Source organism: Pan paniscus, chromosome 7 (genome assembly GCF_029289425.2).
Source record: "Pan paniscus chromosome 7, NHGRI_mPanPan1-v2.0_pri, whole genome shotgun sequence".
In the NCBI taxonomy this organism is placed as follows: domain Eukaryota; kingdom Metazoa; phylum Chordata; class Mammalia; order Primates; family Hominidae; genus Pan; species Pan paniscus.
In genome coordinates, this window is record NC_073256.2 from 28,595,936 (window position 1) to 28,621,509 (window position 25,574).

Below are 25,574 nucleotides of genomic sequence, written 5' to 3' on the forward strand. Positions count from 1 at the left end.
TTATAGTATAATCTGACATATATTCGTTTTGGTTTCATACTTTAAAAAAATCTATTCTCTTTTACTCTGTGGTGATCTCTGCTTTTCTATTTGTTCATTGCTAGAATGTCAGCTTGCTGTTTCCCTAGCACCTGAGATGTCATTCAACATTGTATAGCACTGGTGTTGAGAATTGAGAGAATCTACTAAATAGTAGGACTTTTCGAGACTGCAGTTCTGAATTAAAAGGAAGGGAAAGGACAGGCAAAACAATATAGACATCAGCTATTTTTACTGAAGATCTGTTGGAGAACATGGTTTTGTTGTCCAGGAACTTGAGACCTAATACCGCATTCCTAATACTTCACTAAGGTGTGTCTAAATAGCCGTGAAAGGGCTAAGAAGTCACAAGTCGGCCTCTTAATTTTTACGGGTGCCCTTAAAATATTAAGGTAATATTGAGGATGCAGAATGGCTCATTCCTCATGACTTTTTAAGAGATCTGGGCTGGGCACGGTGGCTCACGCCTGTAATCCCAACACTTTGAGAGGCGGAGACTGGCGGATCACCTGAGGTCAGGAGTTCCAGACCAGCCCGACCAAAATGGAGAAACCCCGTCTCGACTAAAAATACAAAATTAGCTGAGCACGATGGCGCATGCCTGTCATCCCAGCTACTCAGGAGGCTGAGGCTGGAGAATTGCTTGAACCCAGGAGGTGGAGGTTGCGGTGAGCCGAGATCATGCCACTGCACTCCAGCCTGGGCAACAAGAGTGAAACTCTACCAAAAAAAAAAAAAAAAAAAAAGAGAGAGAGAGAGACATCTGGAGGGAGATACTAAGCTGTGCAGGCTCTCATCTTGAAGTCACCAAATACATAAGTTGTTATTTCTGCTCTGGTGAAAAGTTTGTCAATACATTTTTTTCCATGAATTAATGAAAATTTCAGACTCATAACATAAGTTTTTAAAAGTTTCTCCTAAAGATTGCTTGTGTATGTATGTGTTTTAAAATATATTTAATCTCTACATCTTGAAATAGTTTTTATAGATTCCACACAAGAATCCTTTATGAAATAAGTATGCTTTAACTTTCTTATAATATTTGTCCTTTTTTGTCCCTGGCACGGTCTGTATATGACCAGTTAAATTACTTTTAGTTCATGTTTGGGTTATAATTACACACAAATATTCTCTAAAGCCCAAATCTTATTTTGATATTCGAGGAAGAGTTTACTTGGTAATAATATTAAGGGTTACAGCTGGTTACACTGAAGCTTTGTCGGCATTCTCTAATATCTTATTTTTTTTGAAGGAATATTTGTTCTGCTTGAATTATAGACTACATAATACATGTACTGTCAGGTACATTCATGGAAGGGACAGGCAGATGGAGTCATATGTTACTGGAGTCTTGATGAACAGATGTAGAAAATAGTCCAAGGAATAAGAAAAAAGTTGATATTGAAAAGTGCTTGTTGAAGTCTGTAAATGTGCATTAAATGTGGCAGTAAAAATAGACACAATGATGTTTGGGAACTGGGGTCTAAATGCCGGAGTCCCCAGAATCATAGAGAACCTTGGTTAGGGGAGTAATTTTGTCAAAAAGCAAGAAGAGGCAGTGACAGGCAGAATATAATTAAAAGTATTGCTGGGCCATTTTCTAATTTTGTAATTTTGTCATATTGTTCAAACCCTGTTGATCATTTATTAAATTGGTAAATAAACTGTAATCAGCAGGGTTATTATGAGGGTTAAATAAGGAAATATATGTACATCTGTAAGCACAATGTCACAATTAATACAAAGTTACCCTTTTTATTTTTCCTGGACTTCATGTACAAATGGGTCAGTAAATTTTTTGTTTATGACACACAATTATCACTTGCACATAAAATATATTTAATTATTTTTATATTTTTAGCAGGGAAATAATACATGCCTGTTTCCCCCTGTCTCAAACACATACATTCATATAAACGTATGCACCTATATACCTACATATCTATGTACGAATATATACATGGACATCGGTATTTCTCAGCAAATATGTATCATGATAATCAGAGATATTGCAGCTAACAAAGAGTAATATAAACCATGATTGCAAGAATTTTAGATACCACGTTAGTAAAACATCAGATTGAGCTGCTAAATTTCTCCCACCCCTAAGTCATTTTGTATTTTCTGAGCATCCTAGAGGATTGTGACTGTATACACAGGACAGAAACACCATGACTCAGGGTACTCCTGCTAATTTCCGATGCAGGAGATTTTAAGGGCTAGATTAGCAGGATGGGAGTGTTGACCCTCTAAGTGAAATAAATCCCTCAATTGATTATCCCCATCCTAAAACAGATTTTTTTTTTTTGAGAGAGAGTCTCACTCTGTTGCCCTAGCTGGAGTGCAGTGGTGGGATCTCGGCTCACTGTAATCTCTGCCTCCCGGGTTCAAGAGATTCTCCTGCTTCAGCTTCCTGAGTAGCTGGGATTACAGGCAAGCACCACCATATCCAGTTAATTTTTGTATTTTTAGTAAAGACGGGGTTTCACCATGTTGGCCAGGCTAGTCTCAAACCCTTGACCTCAGGTGATCCACCTGCCTTGGCCTCCCAAAGTGTTGGGATTACAGGCGTGAGCCACCGCACTCGACCCTAAAACAGATTCTTACTTGATTATTTCCACGTTCCAAGGGGAAATACAAAAGTCAGAGTTGAGTGAAAGTAAAAGTGGAGTAAGGCTTCAGAAGGCTGTGGTGGGTGTTGGAGAAACATTGCTAGGGCATAAAGCTAGGATAATAAAATCTGAGAATCCCAGGGTTTATCTATAGGTGGAAATCATATTCCACATGTGGATGGAGTCAGGGATCCCTGTGTTTTAAAATCAGTGAGGGAATTGAATATCTGGACTTGTGCCAATTAACATACAAAACTCCGTGCTTTTGATGTTCTCATTCAGAAGATATCTGTGTTCCTTCCTGGTTAGCAACCATAGTCATAGGCTTCCTAATTTTGACCACAGGAAAAGAGGAGAGGCCTCTGCATGTTTGTGTCTGTTGGTTAGGCTGTGGTGCAGCTGGTGTCACACTTCAGTGAAAGTCTGGCTTTTCATCACAGGTTGATCTGAAAATTGTGCACAAGACTGGTGTCTCACATGTTCTTTCTCCAACCTCAGCTTTTCTTAGTGCCTAAGGTGTCTGCAAGTGGAAATCCAGAGGAAGACAGAGAGAAACTGAGTTCCTGACAATGCATTCACTAGTGAGTAGGGGATGCCTCTTTCTACTGAAATTATACCCATATTGCTGGCAAATGGACAGTTTTCTCCAATTTGCATGGGTGTTTCAGTTTTATTCTTTTTTTGTTTGTTTTTATGATGTAAAATCCACCCAGCCTGAGTCTTCCAAATGCAGTCAGGAGGCTTTCAGGTGTCTGGCCTCCAATTAAGTTTTCTCAGGACTCTAGGTTGGGTATCGTGTGTCAAAGACTCCTAAATTATCAATATAATTTCTAATATTACACTACTTTATTCCAGCCCTCATTAAGACTATTTACAAAAAAAGATATTAGAGGTTTCATTTATATATTTCTTTTTCTTCTATCCATCCTATAATCTCATAGGGAAATAATTGACCCATTAACTGTACTGTTGGCTGAAATAGACTTAGGATTGTGATGAATGCAGGCGACAGAAATGAATGAAGAGCAGAACATCACAGCCCAACAATGAGTCTGATGTTCTAGCAGCTGAGTTCAATAAATCCAGTGTAATAGGACTTGGGCAAGAGCTGTGCAGTGTTGAGGGAAAAGAAGAGTTTGATAAAATATATTTGAGCTTTTAAAAACTTTGTGAAAGGACAACTAAAGAAGTCATTACTATTCTTATCCCCATTCATTTTACCTTTTGGTAATTAACCTTTTTGCCTTCTGGTAACTGAAAGTAACATATAAGAAATATAATTATTTAATTATGGTTGCACACTCAGAAGAAGGAATATAGTAGATAGAGTACAATTTAGGGTTCTGTGTAAATGCTTTATAAGGGCTGGTTAGAAAAAAAAAAACAATGAAGAGGCTTTTTTAATCTTTGAACAAGTGAAGTGAGAAGGTAAATTTAAAAGAGAAACAATGATAACTGATGTTTAGATTGCCGAGAGAAAGTTGAGAACAGGAGGCTTCATATCACAGGAATCATCGGACTAAGATTTCCTCAGTATAGCAGCCTCAGCGGTCTTGTCTTGTGCTGCTACACTGTCTTTAAGCCTTGTCATGAACACCTGAATTATATAACATTAGAGAGACTATATGTATGAATTGAATCCTATATTCTGCATAAAGCTTGTTCAGTTCTGAAGAATGCTGGAGTCTGGTTCATTACTTTCTAACTTTTTAATGAATAAAGGACCAATGACTTATATTTAATAAATATTTGCTAGATAGGAAACATGTTTTCTATTAGTTCATTAGATTATTCAAAACACATCATAGGTCTTTTAACCATTTGATTGGTGAGAAACCCGTGGTTCATCTAGATAAATAATTTATTTCATTACAGTCATGTTTAAAAAGTAGTAAATCATGGTTATTTGCCTTGTGACAAATCTGTAATTTACTTGAAATTCATGGTAAATTTCATTTTATTTATGAATGTTCAAGTGAAAATTTTATAATCAGTTATGTAGAGGTGATTAACAGATTACTGAAAAATATCTGGGTTATATTATGCCACACCTCATGCGATATTTCTTTATAGTAAACTTTAATGGATTCAGAGTGGGTATATCTCTGTGAGTGAATCTGAAAGGCAGATACCAGCTTAGTACTGAGAATGAACTGGCTGGAACCAAAAACACTGAGTATTCTGAATACCCAGCTCCTAGCTATGTCATCTCAGCCTTCCTCTTCCAGACATTGAAAGGGATTTCTCTGTCTAAACTAAAATGTCTGTGACGTTTTAGGAGAAAGTGACTTTTGAAGATGTAGCTATTGACTTCACCCAGGAAGAGTGGGCCATGATGGACACATCCAAGAGAAAGCTGTACAGAGATGTGATGCTGGAAAATATCAGTCACCTGGTGCCCCTCGGTGAGTCCCTCAACATTCACGTACATATGTAGACACACATTCTCTCATTCATTCAATAAGTGTTAGAACAGCTTCCCCATATCTCACTCTAATCTCTTCTCTGATTCTCTCACAGATCTCATCTGAAAAAAGTTTGAACTCTCTAAATCTATCTGAAATGAATATCTGTCTTTTTATTTTATTTTATTTAGCTTGTCACTCAATTAGAATGTAATCTTGACAAGTATTTCATGGTTTCTTTAGTACTCAGTCTCTAATACTCATAACAGACCTGGGAACATAATGAATATTTTCAATGTATTAAATTAAATATTTTCTAAATAACTCTTCTGCTTTAGTCTATGCTTAAGCTGAGACCAATTAGTGAAAACAATAGCAATATGTTTTCCATATTGAACACCAATTATTTTTGTAAATAGAATGTTTTTTTTTGTTCTGCGTGAGAATAATAATAAACACAATGTGCAGAGATTTAATTACTCTCTTTCTGAAAAGATTGTGTATTATGCATTGTGTCTTGGAACTTAGGCATGGACTCAGCATTCATAGGTCCTGACTATTTTGAATTTCCTTTTCCTGATGGCCCTTTGGTTTGGATTTATTTTCTAGTCTCACGTTGGGTCAGAAAAATCCTGGGGAGTTTTCTGTGTTCTAGGTCTTGTGGCCTGAGCTGACCTTCACTGTTTTTATTCTTCCTTGATAGCCTGCCTTACACTTGGTGATAATGCACATTTATTGACAGTGAACTCAAAACACATGTATTCTTTCCACTAACAGGGTACCAGATAAGCAAATCCTATATAATTTTGCAGCTGGAGCAAGGAAAAGAGCTGTGGCGGGAAGGAAGAGAATTTCTTCAAGACCAGAATCCAGGTAAGCAACAGGGTCCTGTGCTCTAATAGGAGGAGTTGCTTTGTCAATGAATAATATCAGTTGAATATTAATTAGTGGTTTTATTAAATGAGTGATGATTTCTAAAATGTAGGTTAGGCTACTGGAGCAGAATTCCTTAGATGTTATTATCATTTTGTTCTTGTGTCAGATGCTACTCTTGTGTCCTCCTCTTTTTCTTTTCTTTTAATTTTGGGAAAAAGATAATTCATGTACTTGGCTGGGGTTAAACTTTCATATGCTGACTCTTTCCCTGATATCCCTGTGAAGACTATCCCTCTATTTACTTGCCTGATATCTCATCACCATTTTAACTCTATTCACATTTTAATTTTAAAAATCTTTTCTAATTTCTGACACTGTACAATCTATTTCTTCTATTCAAGTAGTTTCTTCATTTGACACACTTGCCACATCTAAGTGTCAATTTTTGAAAAAAAGTAAATGGGCCTTGGGGCTTTTCAAACAATTTTATTACCATAATACCAATGTAACAATTTATTTTTCAATTATTTCAGACAGGGAAAGTGCCCTTAAGAAAAAACACATGATATCCATGCATCCTATCATCAGAAAAGATGTATCCACCAGTATGACAATGGTAAGTTTTATAGCTGTGTACACCAGTCATCTAAGTTAAAGACATGGTAATGGGTTAAGTTAGTAATGAAGCACAATCACCTGAGTGTAATTAGGCTGGCATTAAGTGCTTTCTAAGCAAAGAAAAAAACTGGAGACTTTGAATTTAGTGAATACATTGACCTGTGTTCTAAACCATAACATGAGATCTCTAAAATAGAGCAAGTGCATATACATTGCTCATGCCCAGACATTGAAAGATATTGATATCATCACAATTATGCAATAACTCTACAGTTGAGATGTTACAGAAGAGAACATATCTGTGTCTGCAGGAGATAATGTGTATGCAAATGTCAATCGAGAAAAATGACAAGACAAGTCTCAATCATTTTAGGAGATTTATTTGCCAAAGTTAAGGACATGCATCCAGGGTACAGGTGTATGCCTTTCTCCAAAGATGATTTTGAAGGCTCCAAATTTAAAGGGGAAAGGGTGGGATATTGAGAAGTATACAATTTTCATGTAAAAGGTGGGTAGAAAAAATAGTCATTCATGCATTTTTCTGGCTTAGTGAATCTGGATTTTTTTACATAACATGACATAAACAAATGAGGCAGAGGAATAATGCAGGAAAGCTGCATTTTTACATAAGACAACATAGGCAACATGGGGCAGGGAAACAATCAGATATGCATTTGTGTCTGGTGAACTGGGGATGACTGCACCTGTAAAGACAAGTTATCAGTTTGCATTGCCATGGTGTAATTTTAACAGCTCATGAGGAATTTCCTTGTGGGCAAAATATGGGGGAGGCTTATAGCTTTTCATCTTGTAGCCATATTATTTAGGAACCAGAAGGGGGAGGCAGGTTTGTGTGACCCAGTTCCCAGCTTGATTTTTCCCTTTGGTTAAATGAGTTTGGGGTCCCAAAATTTAATTTCCTTTCACACAAGAAACATTGGAAAGATTTCAACAGGGGTCTACCACTGAATATTTGGTCTAGGATTCAAAGGTAGTGAAATGAATGTATAGATATATGTGGGTAAACCATTAAGAGCTTTTAATCTTTGTCCCAAAGGAGAACTCTCTCATTCTGGAGGATCCTTTTGAATGTAATGATTCGGGAGAAGATTGCACTGACAGTTCCACAATAACTCAGTGTTTGTTAACTCATAGTGGAAAGAAACCCTGTGTCAGCAAACAGTGTGGAAAATCCCTTCGTAATCTTTTGTCCCCTAAACCACATAGACAAATTCATACTAAAGGTAAATCATATCAATGTAATCTATGTGAAAAGGCCTATACTAATTGCTTTCACCTTAGACGGCACAAGATGACTCACACTGGAGAGAGGCCACATGCATGTCATCTATGTGGAAAAGCCTTCACTCAGTGTTATCACCTTAGAAGACATGAGAAAACTCACACGGGAGAGAGGCCATATTCATGTCATCTATGTGGAAAAGCCTTCACTCAGTGTTCTCACCTTAGAAGACATGAGAAAACTCACATGGGAGAGAGGCCATATAAGTGTCATCAATGTGGGAAAGCCTTTATTCAATCCTTTAACCTTCGAAGACATGAGAGAACTCACCTTGGAAAAAGTGTTATGAATGTGATAAAAGTGGGAAAGCCTTTAGTGAAAACTCTGGCTTTAGAGGAAACAAAATAATTTACACTGGAGAGAAACCACGTGCTTGCCTTCTATGTGGGAAGGCCTTCAGTCTGTCTTCCGACCTTAGATGACATGAGAGAACACGCACTGGAGAAAAGGCATATGAATGCCATTTATGTGGGTAAGCCTTCAGTCAATGTACTAATCTTAAATAGCATCAGAAAATTCACCCAGGAGAGAAAATTATAAACTTCTTCAGAACATATTCTGACTTTAGATGACACGGTGTTAGGAATGACGAAGGTGAGGAATGTGGAAGAGACTTCAGCTGTAGTTGTAGCATCTAAACATGCCAAAAGACTCACATTTTGAAGAAATACTGTAATCAACATGGAAGATACTTCAGTTACCTTTATTCTCCAGCCCACATCAATAAATTCATATGGAAGAGAAATTGTATGACATGTATGTACCAAAGACTTGTTAGTGATCTGAGCATAAATGACATGAGAGAGCTGAAACTGTCAACATAATCAACTAAAAGTCTTCAGCAACAGCTTTAACTTAAAACATGTGGGACTTTCAGGTAGAGAATCTCTAACTCTGCATTCAGTGTGAAAATGTTTTTATTTGCAATTTATTGTCAAATAACATGAGAAAACTTTACTTGGATGAACCCTTTATTTGTATTTTCTGTGAATAAACATTCAGCCAAGCACCAGGCTTGATGTTCACAAGAAAACACAGTGATAAAATGCTGCTAAAATGGAAAATAAGAGAGGAAAGCCTTCATAAGCTAAATAACAAGGGAAAGTCTTTTCAAGGGCAACGAATACTCTTGGAATACCAAATACTTCTTACTGGAGAAGTTATGCAATGAAAAATCATGAGCAATCCTTTCTTCATAGAGCAACACTTGTGGCACATGTGAGATTTCTCACTGGACAAAACATGGTTAGCATCTTGAAAGGAGAAAATTCTTTAGTGGTAATTCATTTCTTAGTTGACATTAAGTTTCTCACATTGAGGAGCTATCAAACTTGAAAATCACTGTGGAGAAACCTGATAGATTTCTCATCAGAAAAGTGAGTCAAGAAGGTGGACCCCTAGGAAAAACTCTTAACACATGCTTTAGCAAAATAATTCAGAAATTTGGGAAAATATCTATTCATAAAAATGTGGCATGTAAATGCATAATAGCAAAGTGACCAAGGAATAAATTGAATGCAGAATTACATAAGAAATCTCATTAAACTTTTCCAAAAGATCAATACTTACAAATATTGAAAGAATACAATCTGTTGTTGAACAAACTTAGTATGTTGGCGAAGCCCTTGTTTCATTTATGCAGCCCTAACAAATTGATTTGCATCTGCACTCCTTGGGTGAGATTCTTGGTCGAGATTCTACCCCAACTTCTGAGTCTCCCCAGTCTTCAACAGCTCTTTCCTCACAGCTCACCTCCCTTTACTTCAACGTCCACCAAAACCACTTGTTTCCATCCAACCCTCGAGTTGACACACCAGGGATCTTCAGCCCCACTTGCTAGATTTCTCAGTGTGTCATTGCATAGATTTAGCAGGGAAATGGAGGCTGTATCAAAGACCCCTAGTATATGCATTTGGGTGTCCGCAGCCCTTTCCTCTGTCTCTGAGCAGTTACCTGGGATCAGAGAATAAGGCAGCTCTTCTCTTCTATCCCTCAGAAGGCTCTTGAAATTTTGTCCCTGGAGCCTAACTGGAAGTAGCAGTTCATCTCATAACACCCCACATTTTATTCAGGTGAGTCCTGAGTTATTACACAGAGACAGACACAGCTGTGTTCCTTTTACTGCAGTCCAGAAGATAAAACACCAGCATGATAAAACAGCCGAACCTGTCAGCCACCTTGCAAGCCTTTCCTATATTTGATTCAATGTACTTTTCCCGAAGCAAAATGAAAGTTCTCACAGAGAGGCCCTCCTCTGCCTTGTCCTCAGAATTGGAAAATGTATTCTCCGTGAAGGAGCCTCACCACTGAACCTAAAACTCAGGAGAAAATGTTTCCTGAATATCAAGTGGGATGACTTGAAATTTTGCCAAACAGGCACAATCTTAATACGATCGGCCTTACTAAGGCTAAATGGCTTTGTCCATGGTTGAAATTGACACATCATCATATTAAAAAATCTCCACGAGTAATTGATTTTACTCTGCAGCCAGGCTTTATGTCAAGTGTGAGGATAATGAGCAAGAAATTCAAGCCCTTGGCAAACTGGTTGGAGAGGCAAGGACTGTGTCCAGGCAGAGCTCATATCATTATTTATTGTTTAATCTATTTAATTAAATATGTAATTTACCCACAAACTGTGGCTGACCTTATATGTACTCCTGAGCCCCATTAAGATGTACTATTTGTGCTGTGAAATTCTATGGGATTTGACAAATGCATGGTGGCAGATCTCCAGCCATTATTAAAGTGTAACACAGAATGCTTGTCTTATTCAAGCTCGTCTTCCCTCCACATAGAGGGAATCAATCGACTTTTGTATACTGACTCTTGAATTTGCTTCTTTATTTCCATCTTCTTTAATTAAAGCACAAGATATCGTACTCAATTTCCATTTGATCTTCCAAAAGAAAAGTACTGAATAATCCACACCTGAATTTCAGTGATTCAGACTCAGGTCCACCGCTAAGACCAAACGTCCTGTGCTGCCACCTCATGGCGGGCAGAGGGCAATGAAACCCATCGTTCCGGCCATGCAGGGCGCATGCGCGCTCTGCCTCCCGCGGCGGGCCGGGTCTCCAGGGAGGACCTGAGTTTTCTTCACCCATGGTCAGGGAGGCGCCATCGCCCTGGCTTTGGGGCTGGGGCCTCCGGGGAGGTTCCGGTAGGGGCGTTGGAGAGGCCGCTCTTTTTGCAAGGCCCGAGACGGCGGGCCCTGTGCAGGCTGCCCTATTCCACGCCCTCAGGGCGTCAGTATCCGCCTGAGGCCGGATGCCACCGCTGGGCCCGGAGCATCCTCGGCGCTGCCCTCCCAGAGCCCCGCAGAGGCTGAGGTGGCGCGGGGGGGAGGCCGGCTCCGGGAGAAGCGGCGGCAGCGAGGGCTTGAGGACCCGGGCTACGGGGCTCCGGGGCGTCTGGCCTGGGTGGGACTGAGCCCATCCAGGGACTGGGACTCCGGGGTTGTGGTGTAGGTGGATCCGGGGCAGGCTCAGGACCAAGTCCCTCTCCTTCCACCAAGGAGCGCCCAGAGGCCGGCGGCAGCTCCAGGTTCACCTCCTCCTCCTCCAGGTGTTTATTTTCCTTTATTTCTGTGAGGCCAGAAATTGTCGCCATCCTTCACATCGGTGAATCGGGACCCTAACACTCATTACCTCAGGTTTATTGTTATTGCCATTAACAGTGTTGGTGGCATTATCACTAAGATCATCATTGTTGTTATTATTGTCATTTATGATTATTAGCAGGTGTGTTCATCATTTTGTCTCACTATGCATTTTTTTTGGGGGGGTGGGATTGGTTTTGTATGACGTTGAATTGAGCTTCTTTAATCTTGACCAGTGTTGTCAGATTTCTGAAGAGAATTCCGGAGGACATCTCCTGCCTTTCAGCGCAGCCACAGAATTTCGTGGGCACAGGAGAGCACCTAGAATATTCCCCTTTCATTGCACAGCAGCTTTGGGAAATAGTGGCTGCCTGGCTCTGAGATGAGGTAGAAAAGACTGGATACTGGGGCAAGTGTTAGCACCTCCACTGGTGTTTTTATGAAGCTAAGAGCACTGTCTCCCATGTAGACTTAGAATAAAATCTGATGGCTCTAAAGGGCCATGACTGCCCTTCCTGGGACTTCCTGGGAACCTTTAAACCTTCTGTGGTTCCTGGAGTAGGTAGGTTGCCAAGTCTGTGCCTCATATGGTAGCACCAGTCTTTTCTGGGCCAACAAGGACACTTAGAATGTTTCCAGAAGCTCAGGCATGCTGTCTCTGTTCCTCCCTTCTGTTCAATGGCAATTCACTGGGTCCCTGGCTGATATAGAACATCCTGCAGAAGGTTGGGCTTGGGTGACTTCCTGTTCAGCCTTCCCAGGCAGTCATCTTTGAAAACCTTGAAGAGACTCACAGAGGCCATTCACTGGTATTTCATGACTGCAAGTGGGGTTTCTGGATCCTTGAGTTTACTCAGAATGTTTGAATGGCTCTGAATGGCCAAGAAACCCTCCCTGGTCTTAGAAGCTGCCAAAAGCTATTACTGGGTCTCTGAAGAGACTTTTAAATTTTTCCAAGTACATTTGGGCATAGGAAACTTTTCCAGGTCTAGCTGAGCCAGCTCAGGTCGAGTCCTGAAAAACTGGTGGGTATTGAGGGATCTCATCTTATGAAAGAGCAATTGGTGGCAAAGCTGGGCCTCCAGGACAGCTGTGTGTGTATATGTCTGTAGAACATGCCTTGTAGTCACCTTTGGTAACTGAACACCATTTGTGAATGGATAAACTATATTCATTGCTGTACAATCATGAAAAATCCATATTAACAATGGCAGTAATAAAAATATTGATGGATATTAACAGGAATAATGATCATCATGATACTAGTACTAATGGTTTTAATACTGATAATAATACTAACCCTATGGACTTGGGACATATAAGTTTTCCATAAGTGGATAATAGGCATAAATATTTGGCTGTGTAGATTTACTTCAAGTCCCAAAAAGCAAGGATGAACATCTAGAATGAGAAGAAAAACAATCTGGAGGTTAGTATGTGCACACCTGGGGACTCCTGTGTTAACTTCTGGTGTTTCAGCCTAAGAGGGAATGTTAATATAACCCTGGTCCTGGAACACCATGCTGACCAACACCTACCAGCTTTCAGGAGATAAGACAGCTGGCTGATGGGGCAGGGATCCAGAGAAGGCACGGGTCCACACCTGCACATGTTGCCCAGTGGCAGAGTTCATGACAAGCAATAAGCCCCAGGACAATGTCATTCCCAGCCACCTGGCTGTCATCTGCTCTTTCATGGCCCCTCTCTACTGGTACCTCTAGGCACTGGCATGTCCTCCAGAGGCTGCAGGAGGGCATGATACTCAGAACTCTCCCACCTGCAGGAGGCAAGAAAGATGGAAACAGCTAAATACCATGGCTTCTGGATTTTTTTTTGGTGGGCATGGAATATTTGGCACTTGCTTTAATAATGGTAGAACCCAGTCAGTGGCTTGCAATACAGATCTAGATGACTCTGGACACCTGTAGAGATTTTGACAATTTCCAGAAGGTCACAAGTTCTTGGAGGACTTTTTCATGAGTTCTTTGACTGAAAAGGTGGTTCAAAGAGCTTCTATACTGACTTAGAAAATGTTGCAGAGGCCAGGTGCGGTGGCTTATGCCTGTAATCCCAGCACTTTGGGAGGCCAAGGCAGGCGGATCATGAGGTCAGGAGTTTGAGACCAGTCTGGCTAACATGGTGAAACCCCCTGTCTACTAAAACTACAAAAATTAGCCGGGCGTGGTGACACGCACCTGTAATCCCAGCTACTCAGGAGGCTGATGCAGGAGAATCGCTTGAACCTGGGAGTTGGAGGTTGCAGCAAGCCAAGATCGCGACACTGGACTCCAGCCTGAGGGACGGAGCGAGACTCCATCTGAAAAAATAAAAAATAAAATAAAATAAAAATAAATAAATAAGTAAATAAAAGAAAAAAGAAAATGTTGCAGACACTCTGGTGAACAGGTAAGCCCTCTCCTGCCACTCCAGGTAAAAGTTTCTTGGCCACAAACCTGATTTAGCAATATCCCTTCATCTTAGGTGGGTAACAGAAAGCCATTCATGACCTATCCAAGCATGGAGAGGGGATTTGACTTAGAAAACTGTTAGGTGCACTAGTTGGTGAAAGAAAGTGCATTCTAGGGCTCACAGGCCTACACATAGTGTTGCTATCACATAAAGCATATATATGAATTCTTTCTGAGCCCATGGCAAGATGAGGGTGCACTTCATCAGTCTCCTATGCTGGTATGAATAGGTACTTGCCTGAAAAATAAAAGAATAATTCAGGAAGCCCATTCTTCTACAGGACACCAGGCAGTACAGTAGGAGTCCTGGGGTTGCTGTGGTATTTATGTTTTAAGGTTGTCTTTTAATCATCTTCAGCAAATTCAACAGTCTTCAGGAACATGAAACAGTTATTCAACATTGCATAAAAATGACCACAAATATATCCAGGATAAAGAACTGTACCAATATAATAATAACATTAATAACAATCATAATGGTGATGATACAAATGTCAATTTAATGAAGAGAGTAATAAAAAAGCAGATATTTAAGAACATATTCCTGTAAGCCTGTGACAATGTTCCCATACTAGCCCTCATGTTATTGATTAGATGGAGAAGCTTAGGGCCACATCTTGAAATATATTATTCTGTGATGGCAAAGAAGAGTGGCAGCAGGGAGAATAATTCTGAGCCACATGAGAACATGGGCAAAAGTGGAGATACCTGTGCCATGTGGAAATACATTACAAATGCACTATGGCAAATGGTCTGGCCAGAGTCTTGCCTGACACAGGTCGTACAAAAGCCTTCAGTAGTTCACCCCAAGAAATAGCTGGTCCAGGCTGTAGATGAGAGGCACTAGGCAGACACATCCACACCCACCTCCTGAGTCTTAGAATTCTGGTGTTCATCGAACATTAAGCCCCTAGCCTACTGAGACTTCACCTCCCAGCTGGTCTTCTACCATCTGATTCTTGAGCCCCATCACGTTAGTGTCATCTCCATACTGGAATTGCCAACAATGTCTGATGGAGGGTTTCATCCTGGGTACTTGGTACCAGCAATGTATGAAATACCAGAAGGGAGGCTCCAGGGCTTCCATAGAAGACACATTCTAAAGTTACTCAGGTGATCAAATGGTCATCTCAGAGATTTTCAGTAGAACTGCAGCATTTTGTCAATACCTGAGTGAATGCAGAAACTATCCAGAGGCACGGGCATTCTAGGAAGCTCCCTGTGTAAATCAAATAGAAGGAATATCTACTTCTGGGCTCAAAAGCTAACTTAGAGAAAAAAAAAGTGAGATGCTGGCAGAAGGCAAATAACTCCATTTCAGTTCCCAAGAGAAAAATGGTTCTGTAACCTCTGAGTTTATTTAGAAAAGTTTTGGAGCCTCAGGAAGACCGAGTATATCATTCCTGATGTTTCCAGGACAGATTGGACTGCTTAGGCCTTTGGGACTATTCTAAGTCCTCTCAGGCTTCCAGGGGAGACTGTAACTCTAATCCTAGAGCTCACACCAACCCCGAGCAAGCTCATTGTTTTCGAAATATTCCAAGGAAGCCCATCCAGGGTATGCCTATATTGGTGAGTTTCACTTTGGACTGGCAGGAGAAGACTGAGAATTATACATCCTGAGTTCACTTGGTAAAGGTAGGGGAGCCAAGAAGTCCAGATCTGGAGAGCACCTGAAACACCAGAATGCAGAAGGACAGTAAGGAGGTAAAGTCAGCTATGGAATTGGAGCTTCATGTTTACTGCGTGTAGGATTCTGAGTTCCAGGACTGATGGGCTGGTAGGGATCAGAGACGTGTCTTCCTTGCAGGGAGCCAGGCCAAACCAGCCATCTGGTTGCACTACTGAAAGCTTTTGTGTGCCCAGTGGTGGGCAAGACACAAATCACAGTCCCTTCACCTCTGGCTGGTAGTTCTTGATGAGAGAGGTTTGCACACAAATGTTCATATTAGCCCATGGCCTCCTGCGGCTTGCTTTTCTTTCACCTCCTGTTTTTGATGTTTGCCATCATGGAACACATTTCATAGAGAAATTCTTTGACTCTGACTCCAAATTACACAAGGAGGACACAGTTTGTGAAGTTTTCATATATTTAGGGGAAGCTCCACATTAATTTTTGTGTTCTTATATTCATATTGTCACCAGTATTAAAATTCGTACTATTTAGGTCATTGCATTCATTATCATGATTATTAATTATTTTTCATTTATCATTTGTTTTTATTGGTTAATTTTTGTGGCAGCTGTTCTATAACAATCACTAGAGTTTCCCTATTCATGAAAGATATCCAAGTTAATGGAGATAACTAGGAGTGTTACTTTACAGGTAAGTAAATACAGATAATCTTGGCTGGACTGTGGCTATATTGTCTGGTGTCCCTTTGAGGGTGAAGCCTCCTGTATTATTCTAAGTGACCTGTGGAGAAAGCAACTGTCTCATAATTGCAGGGACGACTTGAGAAGGCATCCTGAGCCTATGCAGAAATGCAGAAACACTTCCATGATCTAAACAACCTATGTGAAGGCCTGAAAGCCAAAGCAAGATCCTCTTATTACAAAGCTGTCCAACAAAAAGTTTCCGAAGTAACACTGGAGGTCCATCAGTCACTCTTCCTGGTCTGGAAATGCCAGAAATGTCCTCCTTGGTCCTTCTGAGAGTCAAGATTTTTCAAAATCACCTCAGGAGCCGCAGAACCACTCCATCCTACCTGAAATTGCAGGATGACACTTCTTTTGACCAGAGTCTCAAAAATATATTCGTTCATAGTTTTGATTCCTGGGAGCCGCCATTGCTTGCAAAAGATGTGCCAGAGAATAGACATTTTCTGTCTCCTCACTTGTCCGGGGAAGACTGAACTTTTACTGAAACGCAGAGATGGGAATCTGACCCTCTGAGCAGCCTCAGGATTTTCTAAGTCTTCCAAGCAGAGTGGAAATACTGGTGAGGACCCATTGCACCCCTTGATGGTCTGGAATCACATAGGATGATGCTTTCAAACAACTCTAGGTGGAGATACATTTTCTGAGATATTCCAAGGAGGAGGGACACAATTGGACCAGATGTTAGAAGGACAGCTGAGCATTAAGTGCCTATGTAGTGTTTGCAGCTTAGTGTCCCATGCAGAAGGGGAATCTGGGCCCTGGTGTTAGAATTCAGTGTAATTCTGGGTTCCTGCTTTCCTTCCATGAACTCCCAATTCCAACTGGATGTCTGGAAGAACTACTGAAAGCTGCTGAGTGTCCTGCGGCAGGTGAGCTGTGGCCAGAGCCCAAGGATGAAGGGGGCTCCCTCACTCTGTGACTGTGAAGAGGAAGCCTGAGGTGTAGCAGGCCCAAGCCCCAGAAGTGTGGAAAAAATGAGGTAGGGAGGGAGGGGACCTCAGGAGAAGACTGAGTTCTACAGAATCCCAGGGTCAAGAGGATGGTGCGGTGTCCTGGCACTGTCCTTGATGTTGCAAGAGGGGTGATAATCCATCTCCTGAGTAAAAACTTCACATGGAGTGAGGAGGGGAGAAGTGAACAGAGAGGAAGCAGGGAAGGCCAAGACAGCGACCAGCCTTACAGCAATTTTAACCAGAAATGGACACAGACCCTGGACCCCATCACAGGAGTGCAGGCCTAGGACTGTCTCCAGGTGATGCATAGCTCCCTTGTCAGGTTAGTGGGTGCAGGGATTGTGACGTCTGCAGGGGTGTGGAAGGCTGGGCAACCGGAGCAGCTTACTGGGCTGGACCAGAAATACTGAACTTCTTTTCCACCAGTGAAATCCCTTCTGGGTCAGAAAAAACTGCAAGTTCTGGAGGGGCAGGGCCTAGGAGGAGGTCAGGTCCTGAGCCTTCCTGGTTTGACCCCCTCCCACCCCCTGTGTTTCTGTGTCTGTCCTCACTTCCACCCAGTGGATCCTGAGTCTCTTCCTTTGAGTCCCTTTGAGTGTGTTGTGTGCAGTGGGGCCGGGCCGCTTCATCGACTACACGTTAAAGGTTTCCAATACTTTCTGGCCAAAGCTTAGAGTTGTCAGACCACTGACTTTGAATGTTGACCTGGTTCCTTGTGGAACAGAGTAATAGCTATTGAAGTTTAAAGTCACTTTCCTGCGTGGATGGTGAAGAGGCAGGCTGTTAAGGCATAACTGTCCTCAGGCCTGGAGGGCTGTGGAGGTCACCGTGGGCGGTGGGTGGATCCGGAAACTCTGTGGCTCTAGACTTTCAACTATTTCATTTTTTCTTTTGTAGTTTTTGTTTGTTGCTTGCTTTTTTACAGTGGGAAGTAGAATGTAAGATGCCAAACTCAGCCTGTGGGGAACATGGATTTTCACAACAGCAACCACAGAGCGTGGTTTCCATTTCTATTCCCTGTTCATGTGGGAGGCAGAGAAGGAAATCAGGTGCTCAGTTCCAGGGACATCACAGGACTAGGACATGTGCAGTGAGGGTGGAAGGCAGAGGCATTGCTTTAGGAGAATAAAATTACTGCATGCACACACATATGTATGTATATGGATGTATGTACACAAACATGCATATTTATAGATTCTGTTCTCCCTCTGTCTATATAATTTTCTTTATTTCACACTTGATATGATTTCTAAATTTAAATACCTTTGAGAAAAACGTGAATTGTGAAGGGATTTAAAAATGTCAGTGAAAAATGGAATTAACAATAAAAATATAAATATAAACTTTATTTCTCAATATAAGCTCTACTGAGATCAAGACACTCCATTAAGGGATGATCCCAGCCATTCAGTCCATTGCTAAAGAACTGAGGGTGATGGGAATTTAACCGTGTCAATGCAGTCTTCTATTATTACCTAAAGAAAAATGGGTGCCCTTTACAGTTATTTTAAGATTATGGAAAAAATAGTCAGAAGAAACCAAATCAGGACTGTAATGTTGGTGCCTAATAATTTCCCATGAAAACTCTTACAAAATTACCCATGTTTGATGAGAGGAAGGAAAAGAAGTGTTGTTGTGGTGCAGAGGGACTCTCTAGTGAAGCTTTACAGGGCGCTTTTCTGCAAAAGTATTTGCTAGTTTTCTCTAGGAACTCTCCTAGTAAGCAGATGTTATAGTGCTTTGATCTTACAGAAAGTCAACAAGCAAAATGACTTGAGCATCCCCAAAACCTCCATGGCTTTTGCTTTTGAGAAGTTTGCTTTTGCTTTGACTGGACCACTTCTACCTCTTGGTAGCCATTGCTTGAATTGTGCTTTGTCTTCAGGATCTTATTGATAAAGCCAGTTTCACTCCCTGTTAAAATTCTTCAAAATAATGCTTCAGGATCTTGATTCCACTTGCTCAAAACAGTCACTAATAGCTCTGCTTTTGTCCACTGCTGATCTAGGCACAAGGGTATTTGGGACTCATCAAATGTAAAGTTTCTCAACTTTCACGTTACAGTCAGTATTGTGTAAGCTGAACTAATTGAGATCTCTGTGGTGTTGGCTATAATATCTCTTATTAATCATCAATCTCCCTCAATTAGGGCATACAAACGATTTTTTTTTCTCAAAAATTAGTATGGATGTCCTTCCTCAGTTGACTTCATCTTCAACATTGTATTATCTCTTCTTACAATAAGGTATCCATTTGTAAATGATTGATTCTTCAGGTCATTTTTCCCATAGACTTTTCATAAGGAATAATTTATTTCACCATTTTTTGTACCCCAGCTTCACCGCAAATTTGATGTTTGTTCTTGCTTCAGGTTTGACAGAATTCATGTTGCTGCCATAGAGGGGCTCTTTTCAAACTGATGTCTTAAATCTTGTTCAGATATGTTAAAACTGGGCCAGGCATGGTGGCTGACGCCTGTAATCCCTGCATTTTGGAAGGTTAGAAAAAATAAAGTTTTTTAAAACTTTATTTTATTTCATTTTAAGTTCTGGGATACATGTGCAGGATGTGCAGGTTTGTTACATAGGTAAATGTGTGCCATGGTGGTTTGCTGTACCTATCAACCCATCACCTAGGTATTCAGCCCACATGCATTAGCTATTTATCCTGATGCACTCCCTCCTCACTCACCCCCAGACAGACTCTGGTGTATGTTGTTCCCCTCCCTGTGTCTATGTTCTGTCATTGTTCATCTCCCACTTATAAGTGAGAACATGTATATTTGGTTTTCTGTTCCTGCATTAGTTTGCTGAGAATAATGACTTCCAGCTTCATCCATGTCCCTGCAAAGGACATGATCTCTTTCCTTTTTATGGCTGCATAGTATTCCATGGTGTATATGTATCACAGTTTCTGTATCCAGTCTATCATTGATGGGCATTTGGGTTGATTCTATGTCTTTGCTATTGTGAATGGTGCTGCAATGAACATACGCATGCATGTATCTTTATAATACAAGAATTTATATTCCTTTGGGCATATACCCAGTAATGGGATTGCTGGGTCAAATGGTATTTCTGATTCTAGGTCTTTGAAAAATCACCACAGTCTTCCACAGTGGTTGAACTAACTTACATTCGCAAAAACAGTGTAAAAGTGTTCCTATTTCCCCACAGTTTCACCAGCATCTGTTGTTTTTTGACTTTTTAATAATCACCATTCTACTGGCATGAGATGGTATCTCACTGCGGTTTTCATTTGTATTTCTCTAATGATCAATAATGTTGGGCTTTTTTTTCATGTTTGTTGGCTGCATAAATGTGTTCTTTTGAGAAGTGTCTGTTCATGTCCTTTGCCCACTTTTGAAATTTTTAATTTTTAATTTTTTAAGACAGAGTCTTGCTCTGTCACTCAGGGTGGAGTTCAGTGGCACAATCTCGGGTCACTGCAACCTCTGCCTCCTAGATTCAGGCGATTCTTCTCTCTCAGGCTCCAGAGTAGTTGGGATTACAGGCTCGCACAACTACATCCGGCTAATTTATTGTATTTTCAGTAGAGACGTGGTTTCACCAGCTTGGCCAGGCTGATCTTGAACTCCTGGCCTCAAGTTATCTGCCCACTTCACCCTCCCAAACTGCTGGGATTACAGGCATGAGCCACTGTACCCAGCTTTTGCCCACTTTTATATGGGGTTGGATTTTTTACAGTTTTGGGTTTTACATTTAAGTCTTTAATCCGTTTTCAGTTCATTTTTGTATAAGGTATAAGGAAGGGGTACAGTTTTAGTTTTCTGCATATGTCTAGCCAGTTTTTGAAGCACCATTTATTATTAAATAGGGAATCCTTCCCCCATTGCTTGTTTTCATCAAAAATAAAATGGTTGTAGATGTGCAATCTTATTTATGATATATCTATTCCATTCCATTGGTCTATGTGTCTGTTTTATACCACTACCATGCTGTTGGGTTACTGTAGCCTTGTAATATAGTTTGAAGTCAGGTAGCATGATGCCTCTAACTTTGTTATTTTAGCTTAGGATTGTCCTGGGTATATGCGCCCTTTTTTCATTCCATATGAATTTTGAAGTAGTTTTTTCTAATTTTGTAAAGAATGTCCATGGTAGTTTATGGGAATAGCATTGAATCTATGAATTACTTTGGGAAGAATGGCATTTTCATGATATTGATTCTTCTTACCCAGGAGCATGGAATGTTTTTCCATTTGTTTGTATCCTCTATTATTTCCTTGAGTAGTGGTTTGTAGTTCTCCTTGAAGAGGTCCTTCACTTGCCTTGTTAGCTGTATTCCTAGGTATTTTATACACTTTGTAGCAATTGTAAATGGGAACTCATTTGTGATTTGGCTCTCTTCTTGTCTATTGTTGGTGTATAAGATTGCTTGTGATTTTTGCATATTGATTTTGTATCTTTAGACTTTACTGAAGTTGCTTATAAGTTTAATAATCTTTGGGCTGAGATGATGGGATTTTATAGATATAGGATCATGTTATCTGCAAACAAAGACAGTTCAACTTCCTCTTTTACTATTTGAATATGCTTTATTTTTTTCTCTTGCCTGATTGCCTTGGCCAGAACTTCCAGTACTATATTGAATAGGAGTGGTGAGAGAGGGCATCCTTGCCTTGTGCCGAATTTCAAACGGATTGCTTCCAGCTTTTGCCTATTCAATATGATATTGGCTGTGGGTTTGTCAACAATGGCTCTTATTATTTTGAGATATGTTCCATCAATACCTAGTTTCATGAGGTTTTTAACATAAAGGAATGTTGAATTTTATCAAAGATCCTTTCTGAGTTTACTGAAATAATCTTGGGGTTTTTGTCTTTAGTTCTGTTTACAAGGTGAATTACTTTTATTGATTTGGGTATGTTGAACCAGCCTTGCACCAAAGGGAAGAAGCTGACTTGATCTTGGTGGATAAGCTTTTTGATATGTTGCTGGATATGGTTTGCCACTCTTATATCGAGAATTTTTGCATCAAAGTTTATCAGAAATATTAAACTAAAGTCTAGTAAATACATTGAAAATAATAACAGACTGATTAAAAGACTAAATAATATGAATCCTAAGTGTTCTCACAGCTGATTTATAGAGTAAAAGCATTGTCAAACCAAATGAGCTTGGCCAGAAACTGTATAGAGTCTGAGATGTTGTCTGAACTTCCAGTTACTCATTGTGAGGTGGAACTGCAGTAACTATATTTGGTGCAAAATTTCATGTTGATGGAAGCTGAGATGTCCTGCAGTCTCAGAGGGAGAGAATTCTGGTGTATCTCCCTTTGGCTTATGAGAAATGAAGATTTAGGCCATGAGGGTTTTGTCAAAATTTATGAGATATAAGAAATGGGGACGTTTTTAGGCCATGAGGCAAGGCCTAGAGGTGTAAAGAAAACAGCTTCTGACCCAGCGCTCATGAAGTCAGCATAGTGTCAGAGGTGATGGCGGAGTGAGCATAGTCTGGTCTTTGGAACCATTCCTTCCCCATACTCCTTCATAGGCCAGGTATGTGCAACCAGGGGGCATCTCAGGCCTGATGAGCAGAGTCCTGAAGAGACAAAGGGGAAATCCTGAGGAAGAGATTTGACAGGGAGGAAGGAGCCACCATTTTCACTCCTGAAAAAACTCTTCCTCCCTAGTAAACCATAGGATTTTCCTTGAACTCAGTGAGAGTTTTCTCGAGTGAAGAGAAAAGAGAGAGAAAGGGACTGATGAGTTATCTGTTTCCACCACCTGAAGTGATTCTGAAACATTGGGGGACAGGAGAATTCTCTTCAGAATCATGAGCAATCCAGGTGCCATGGTTACACATGAGAGACTGGAAGTTCTTATCTCTGGAGGGTAGGCACTAGGCATTGATATTCGTTAAAGCTCATTCACTGATTAAAAAGTGAGACAAATAAATACTCTGCTGCAAGATTTATTCATGACATTTTATTTCACACACAATTCACTTGTCTTCAACACAAAGAGCTCTTGGTTCCCTGCCTATGGACACACTGTAACTGGGTCTTCCAATTTCATTCTTCTGGATGTAAAAGAGGACATAGGCCTGTTGACTCAGGGGAGAAGTGATACCAGAGGCAGTGACCTCGGCATCATCCATTTTATACCACTGGCATTCTTGAATTTGACATAAGAGAAGTAATGTCCGTTGTGACAACTCCACCCGGTGAGGACAAGCACAGCATACAGGACATAGACAAGAGGTCCTGTGTTCTGCTGAGACATGTATGGCTGCATGTCAAGGCATTCAGGATATTGCACATTCTTGGCAAGTTTGTTGCCTGTGACATCGGAGAATCTCTTCAAGACAAGGATGATGACCTTGGCAGAAGTGTGTAAAGTTAACGTCTTGGAGGCCGGCGCCCTCTGGAAACAAAGACCACAAAGATAGGCATTCTCTCCATTGAGTTCTTCGGGCTTCACCAACTGTTCCAAAGCTTGCTTCACACTCTGATCTGCCTGGATATCCAGCGCGATGTCCAGGTAAGGGTCAAAGGTGTCTGAAATGCCGTGGAAGTAGAGACATTTGATTTGAGATCTCCAGTAGCCTCCAAATATTTGGTGGATGAGGGTGGTGTCCTTAGAGTGATGATCTACCTGCTTGTGGCCGGGAAGTCATGCCTTTTTCATGGCATCCACAGTGAACATGAAAAATTCATGGGCATCTTCCTGTTTGTCTCTATGGAAGCCACCAGCCAATGCCTGTGAGGGCTGGATGACATGACCAGGATGGTGGAGGTGCCCGTGTGATGTGAGCTTACATAGTACAGAGCATGCAGCACTTGGGAGGATGACACGTTTGAGAGTGCTCCCAGGACAGCATGTAGTTGGCAAGGGGCAGTGTGTATGTCAGGCACTGCAGGGAAGCATTCAAGTAGCAGGTATTTCCCATATTCTGGAGCCCAGCCCCCACCGCAGAAGGTCTCCTGCTACTCAGAGGAAGCTTCTCCCTGGGAGCAAGCTGTCTTGCCACAGGAGCCAAATCATCACAGAGGTCGACACGGGTCTCAGATGAGAGTGGTGACTTCTCAGGGAGAGAAATCCGCTGGATTTCGGCAAAAGCTGCATCTGGCCGAGAAGATGTGAGTTTCGAAAAGTGGCTGAACTGCCACTCACCTCCCAAGTAGAGTGAGTCGTCCTCCATGTTGCCTGAAACAAGGATCACAAGGTTTTTCTGCTGGGACCGCAGGTTGCAGAAAGACGCTGTCTCTTCCGAGAGAGTCTTCAAATGACGAGCTCTCTGGCCGCATCAGCCCTTCCATAACTCACCCCCACCAACCGCGAACTCCCCACCCACACATCAGGTGCACGATAAACCAATCAAATATCAGCACTCAATTAAGGAATGAGTCACAGGGTGTGTCCACTTGCATCGCTGGGAATTCAACAGACACAGCCCACATCATGATTTCTAGAACACCTGCTTCAAATTACTCCTCAGGATGATAGGCACATATATGAGTATAACCGGGTGGGACAGTGGGCGCATAGATGCCTTATTTTAGGTAAAACAATGTCAGGGAAGAAATCTTTACCTATGAAACCGTGTGAGTATGTGTGTTTGTGTACGTGTGTGTGTGTGTGTTTGTGCTGGGATGTACTTCCAAGTATGTACTTTTGGCAGCTACTATCATCCTCTCAGCGACGGAAGGACAAGAAGTCTGAAGTGCGCTTTCTGACCTGAGAATAGTCATTGAAGTATAGTAATTAGCACAGTGTATCTTTTTCCTTAATAAGGAAGGAGAGATCCGTGGAATCAAACAGACCTTCCAGCGATAACCTTTCCACGTTCAGCCTATTGACTCTATATCCGAGAGAAATTACCTGCCAGTGGAGAACAGGAGAAGTCTTTGCATGAAATGCTCTTGTGGAAGCTAGATTGCCAAGTAATAAAGCACCAAGTGGTAGAAACATGCACTGAAATCTGAAGAGATACTCAGCGCACAATGTAGAGTGTGAAAGTCTTTGGGGAAATCATGCAATCACCGATAGACTAATTGATGACATTCCGCAAATTTATGTTTGCCAGAAAAGAGAGATGGTCATGACATTGTATAGGGAGTGTTTTCGGACGTGCGACGGCAGTTTAAGAAAACATGAAACAAAAAACTTGAGAAATCATAAGGTATCCCAACTATAACCTTTTGTTTATTAAAGAACTGACGAAAATAAAAACAACGTATCTCACAGCATGGGTGATACTATTTCCATACGTATGTGATAATGGATCAACGTTTGATAGAGATGAAATAAAAAGTTCTAATTTTGACAAAAGGAAACAACGAAAATTATAACG

General features: G+C 41.0%; 1 protein-coding gene and 1 pseudogene across 1 annotated transcript in view; both read left to right on the top strand.

Moving 5' to 3' along the window:
• Nucleotides 1-3,057: 3,057 nt before the first annotated feature.
• LOC129398571 (zinc finger protein 705D-like) lies at nt 3,058-8,275 on the top strand (annotated as a pseudogene).
• Nucleotides 8,276-11,692: 3,417 nt separating this feature from the next.
• Nucleotides 11,693-25,574, top strand: part of LOC129398572 (uncharacterized) — a 200,869-nt gene continuing 186,987 nt past the window's right edge. The window contains exons 1-2 of the mRNA XM_055116261.2: nt 11,693-13,860; nt 16,690-17,173. Of these exons, the coding sequence (XP_054972236.1) occupies nt 17,041-17,173 (133 nt within the window). The 5' untranslated portion in view covers nt 11,693-13,860; nt 16,690-17,040. The remainder of the gene's footprint in view (nt 13,861-16,689; nt 17,174-25,574) is intronic.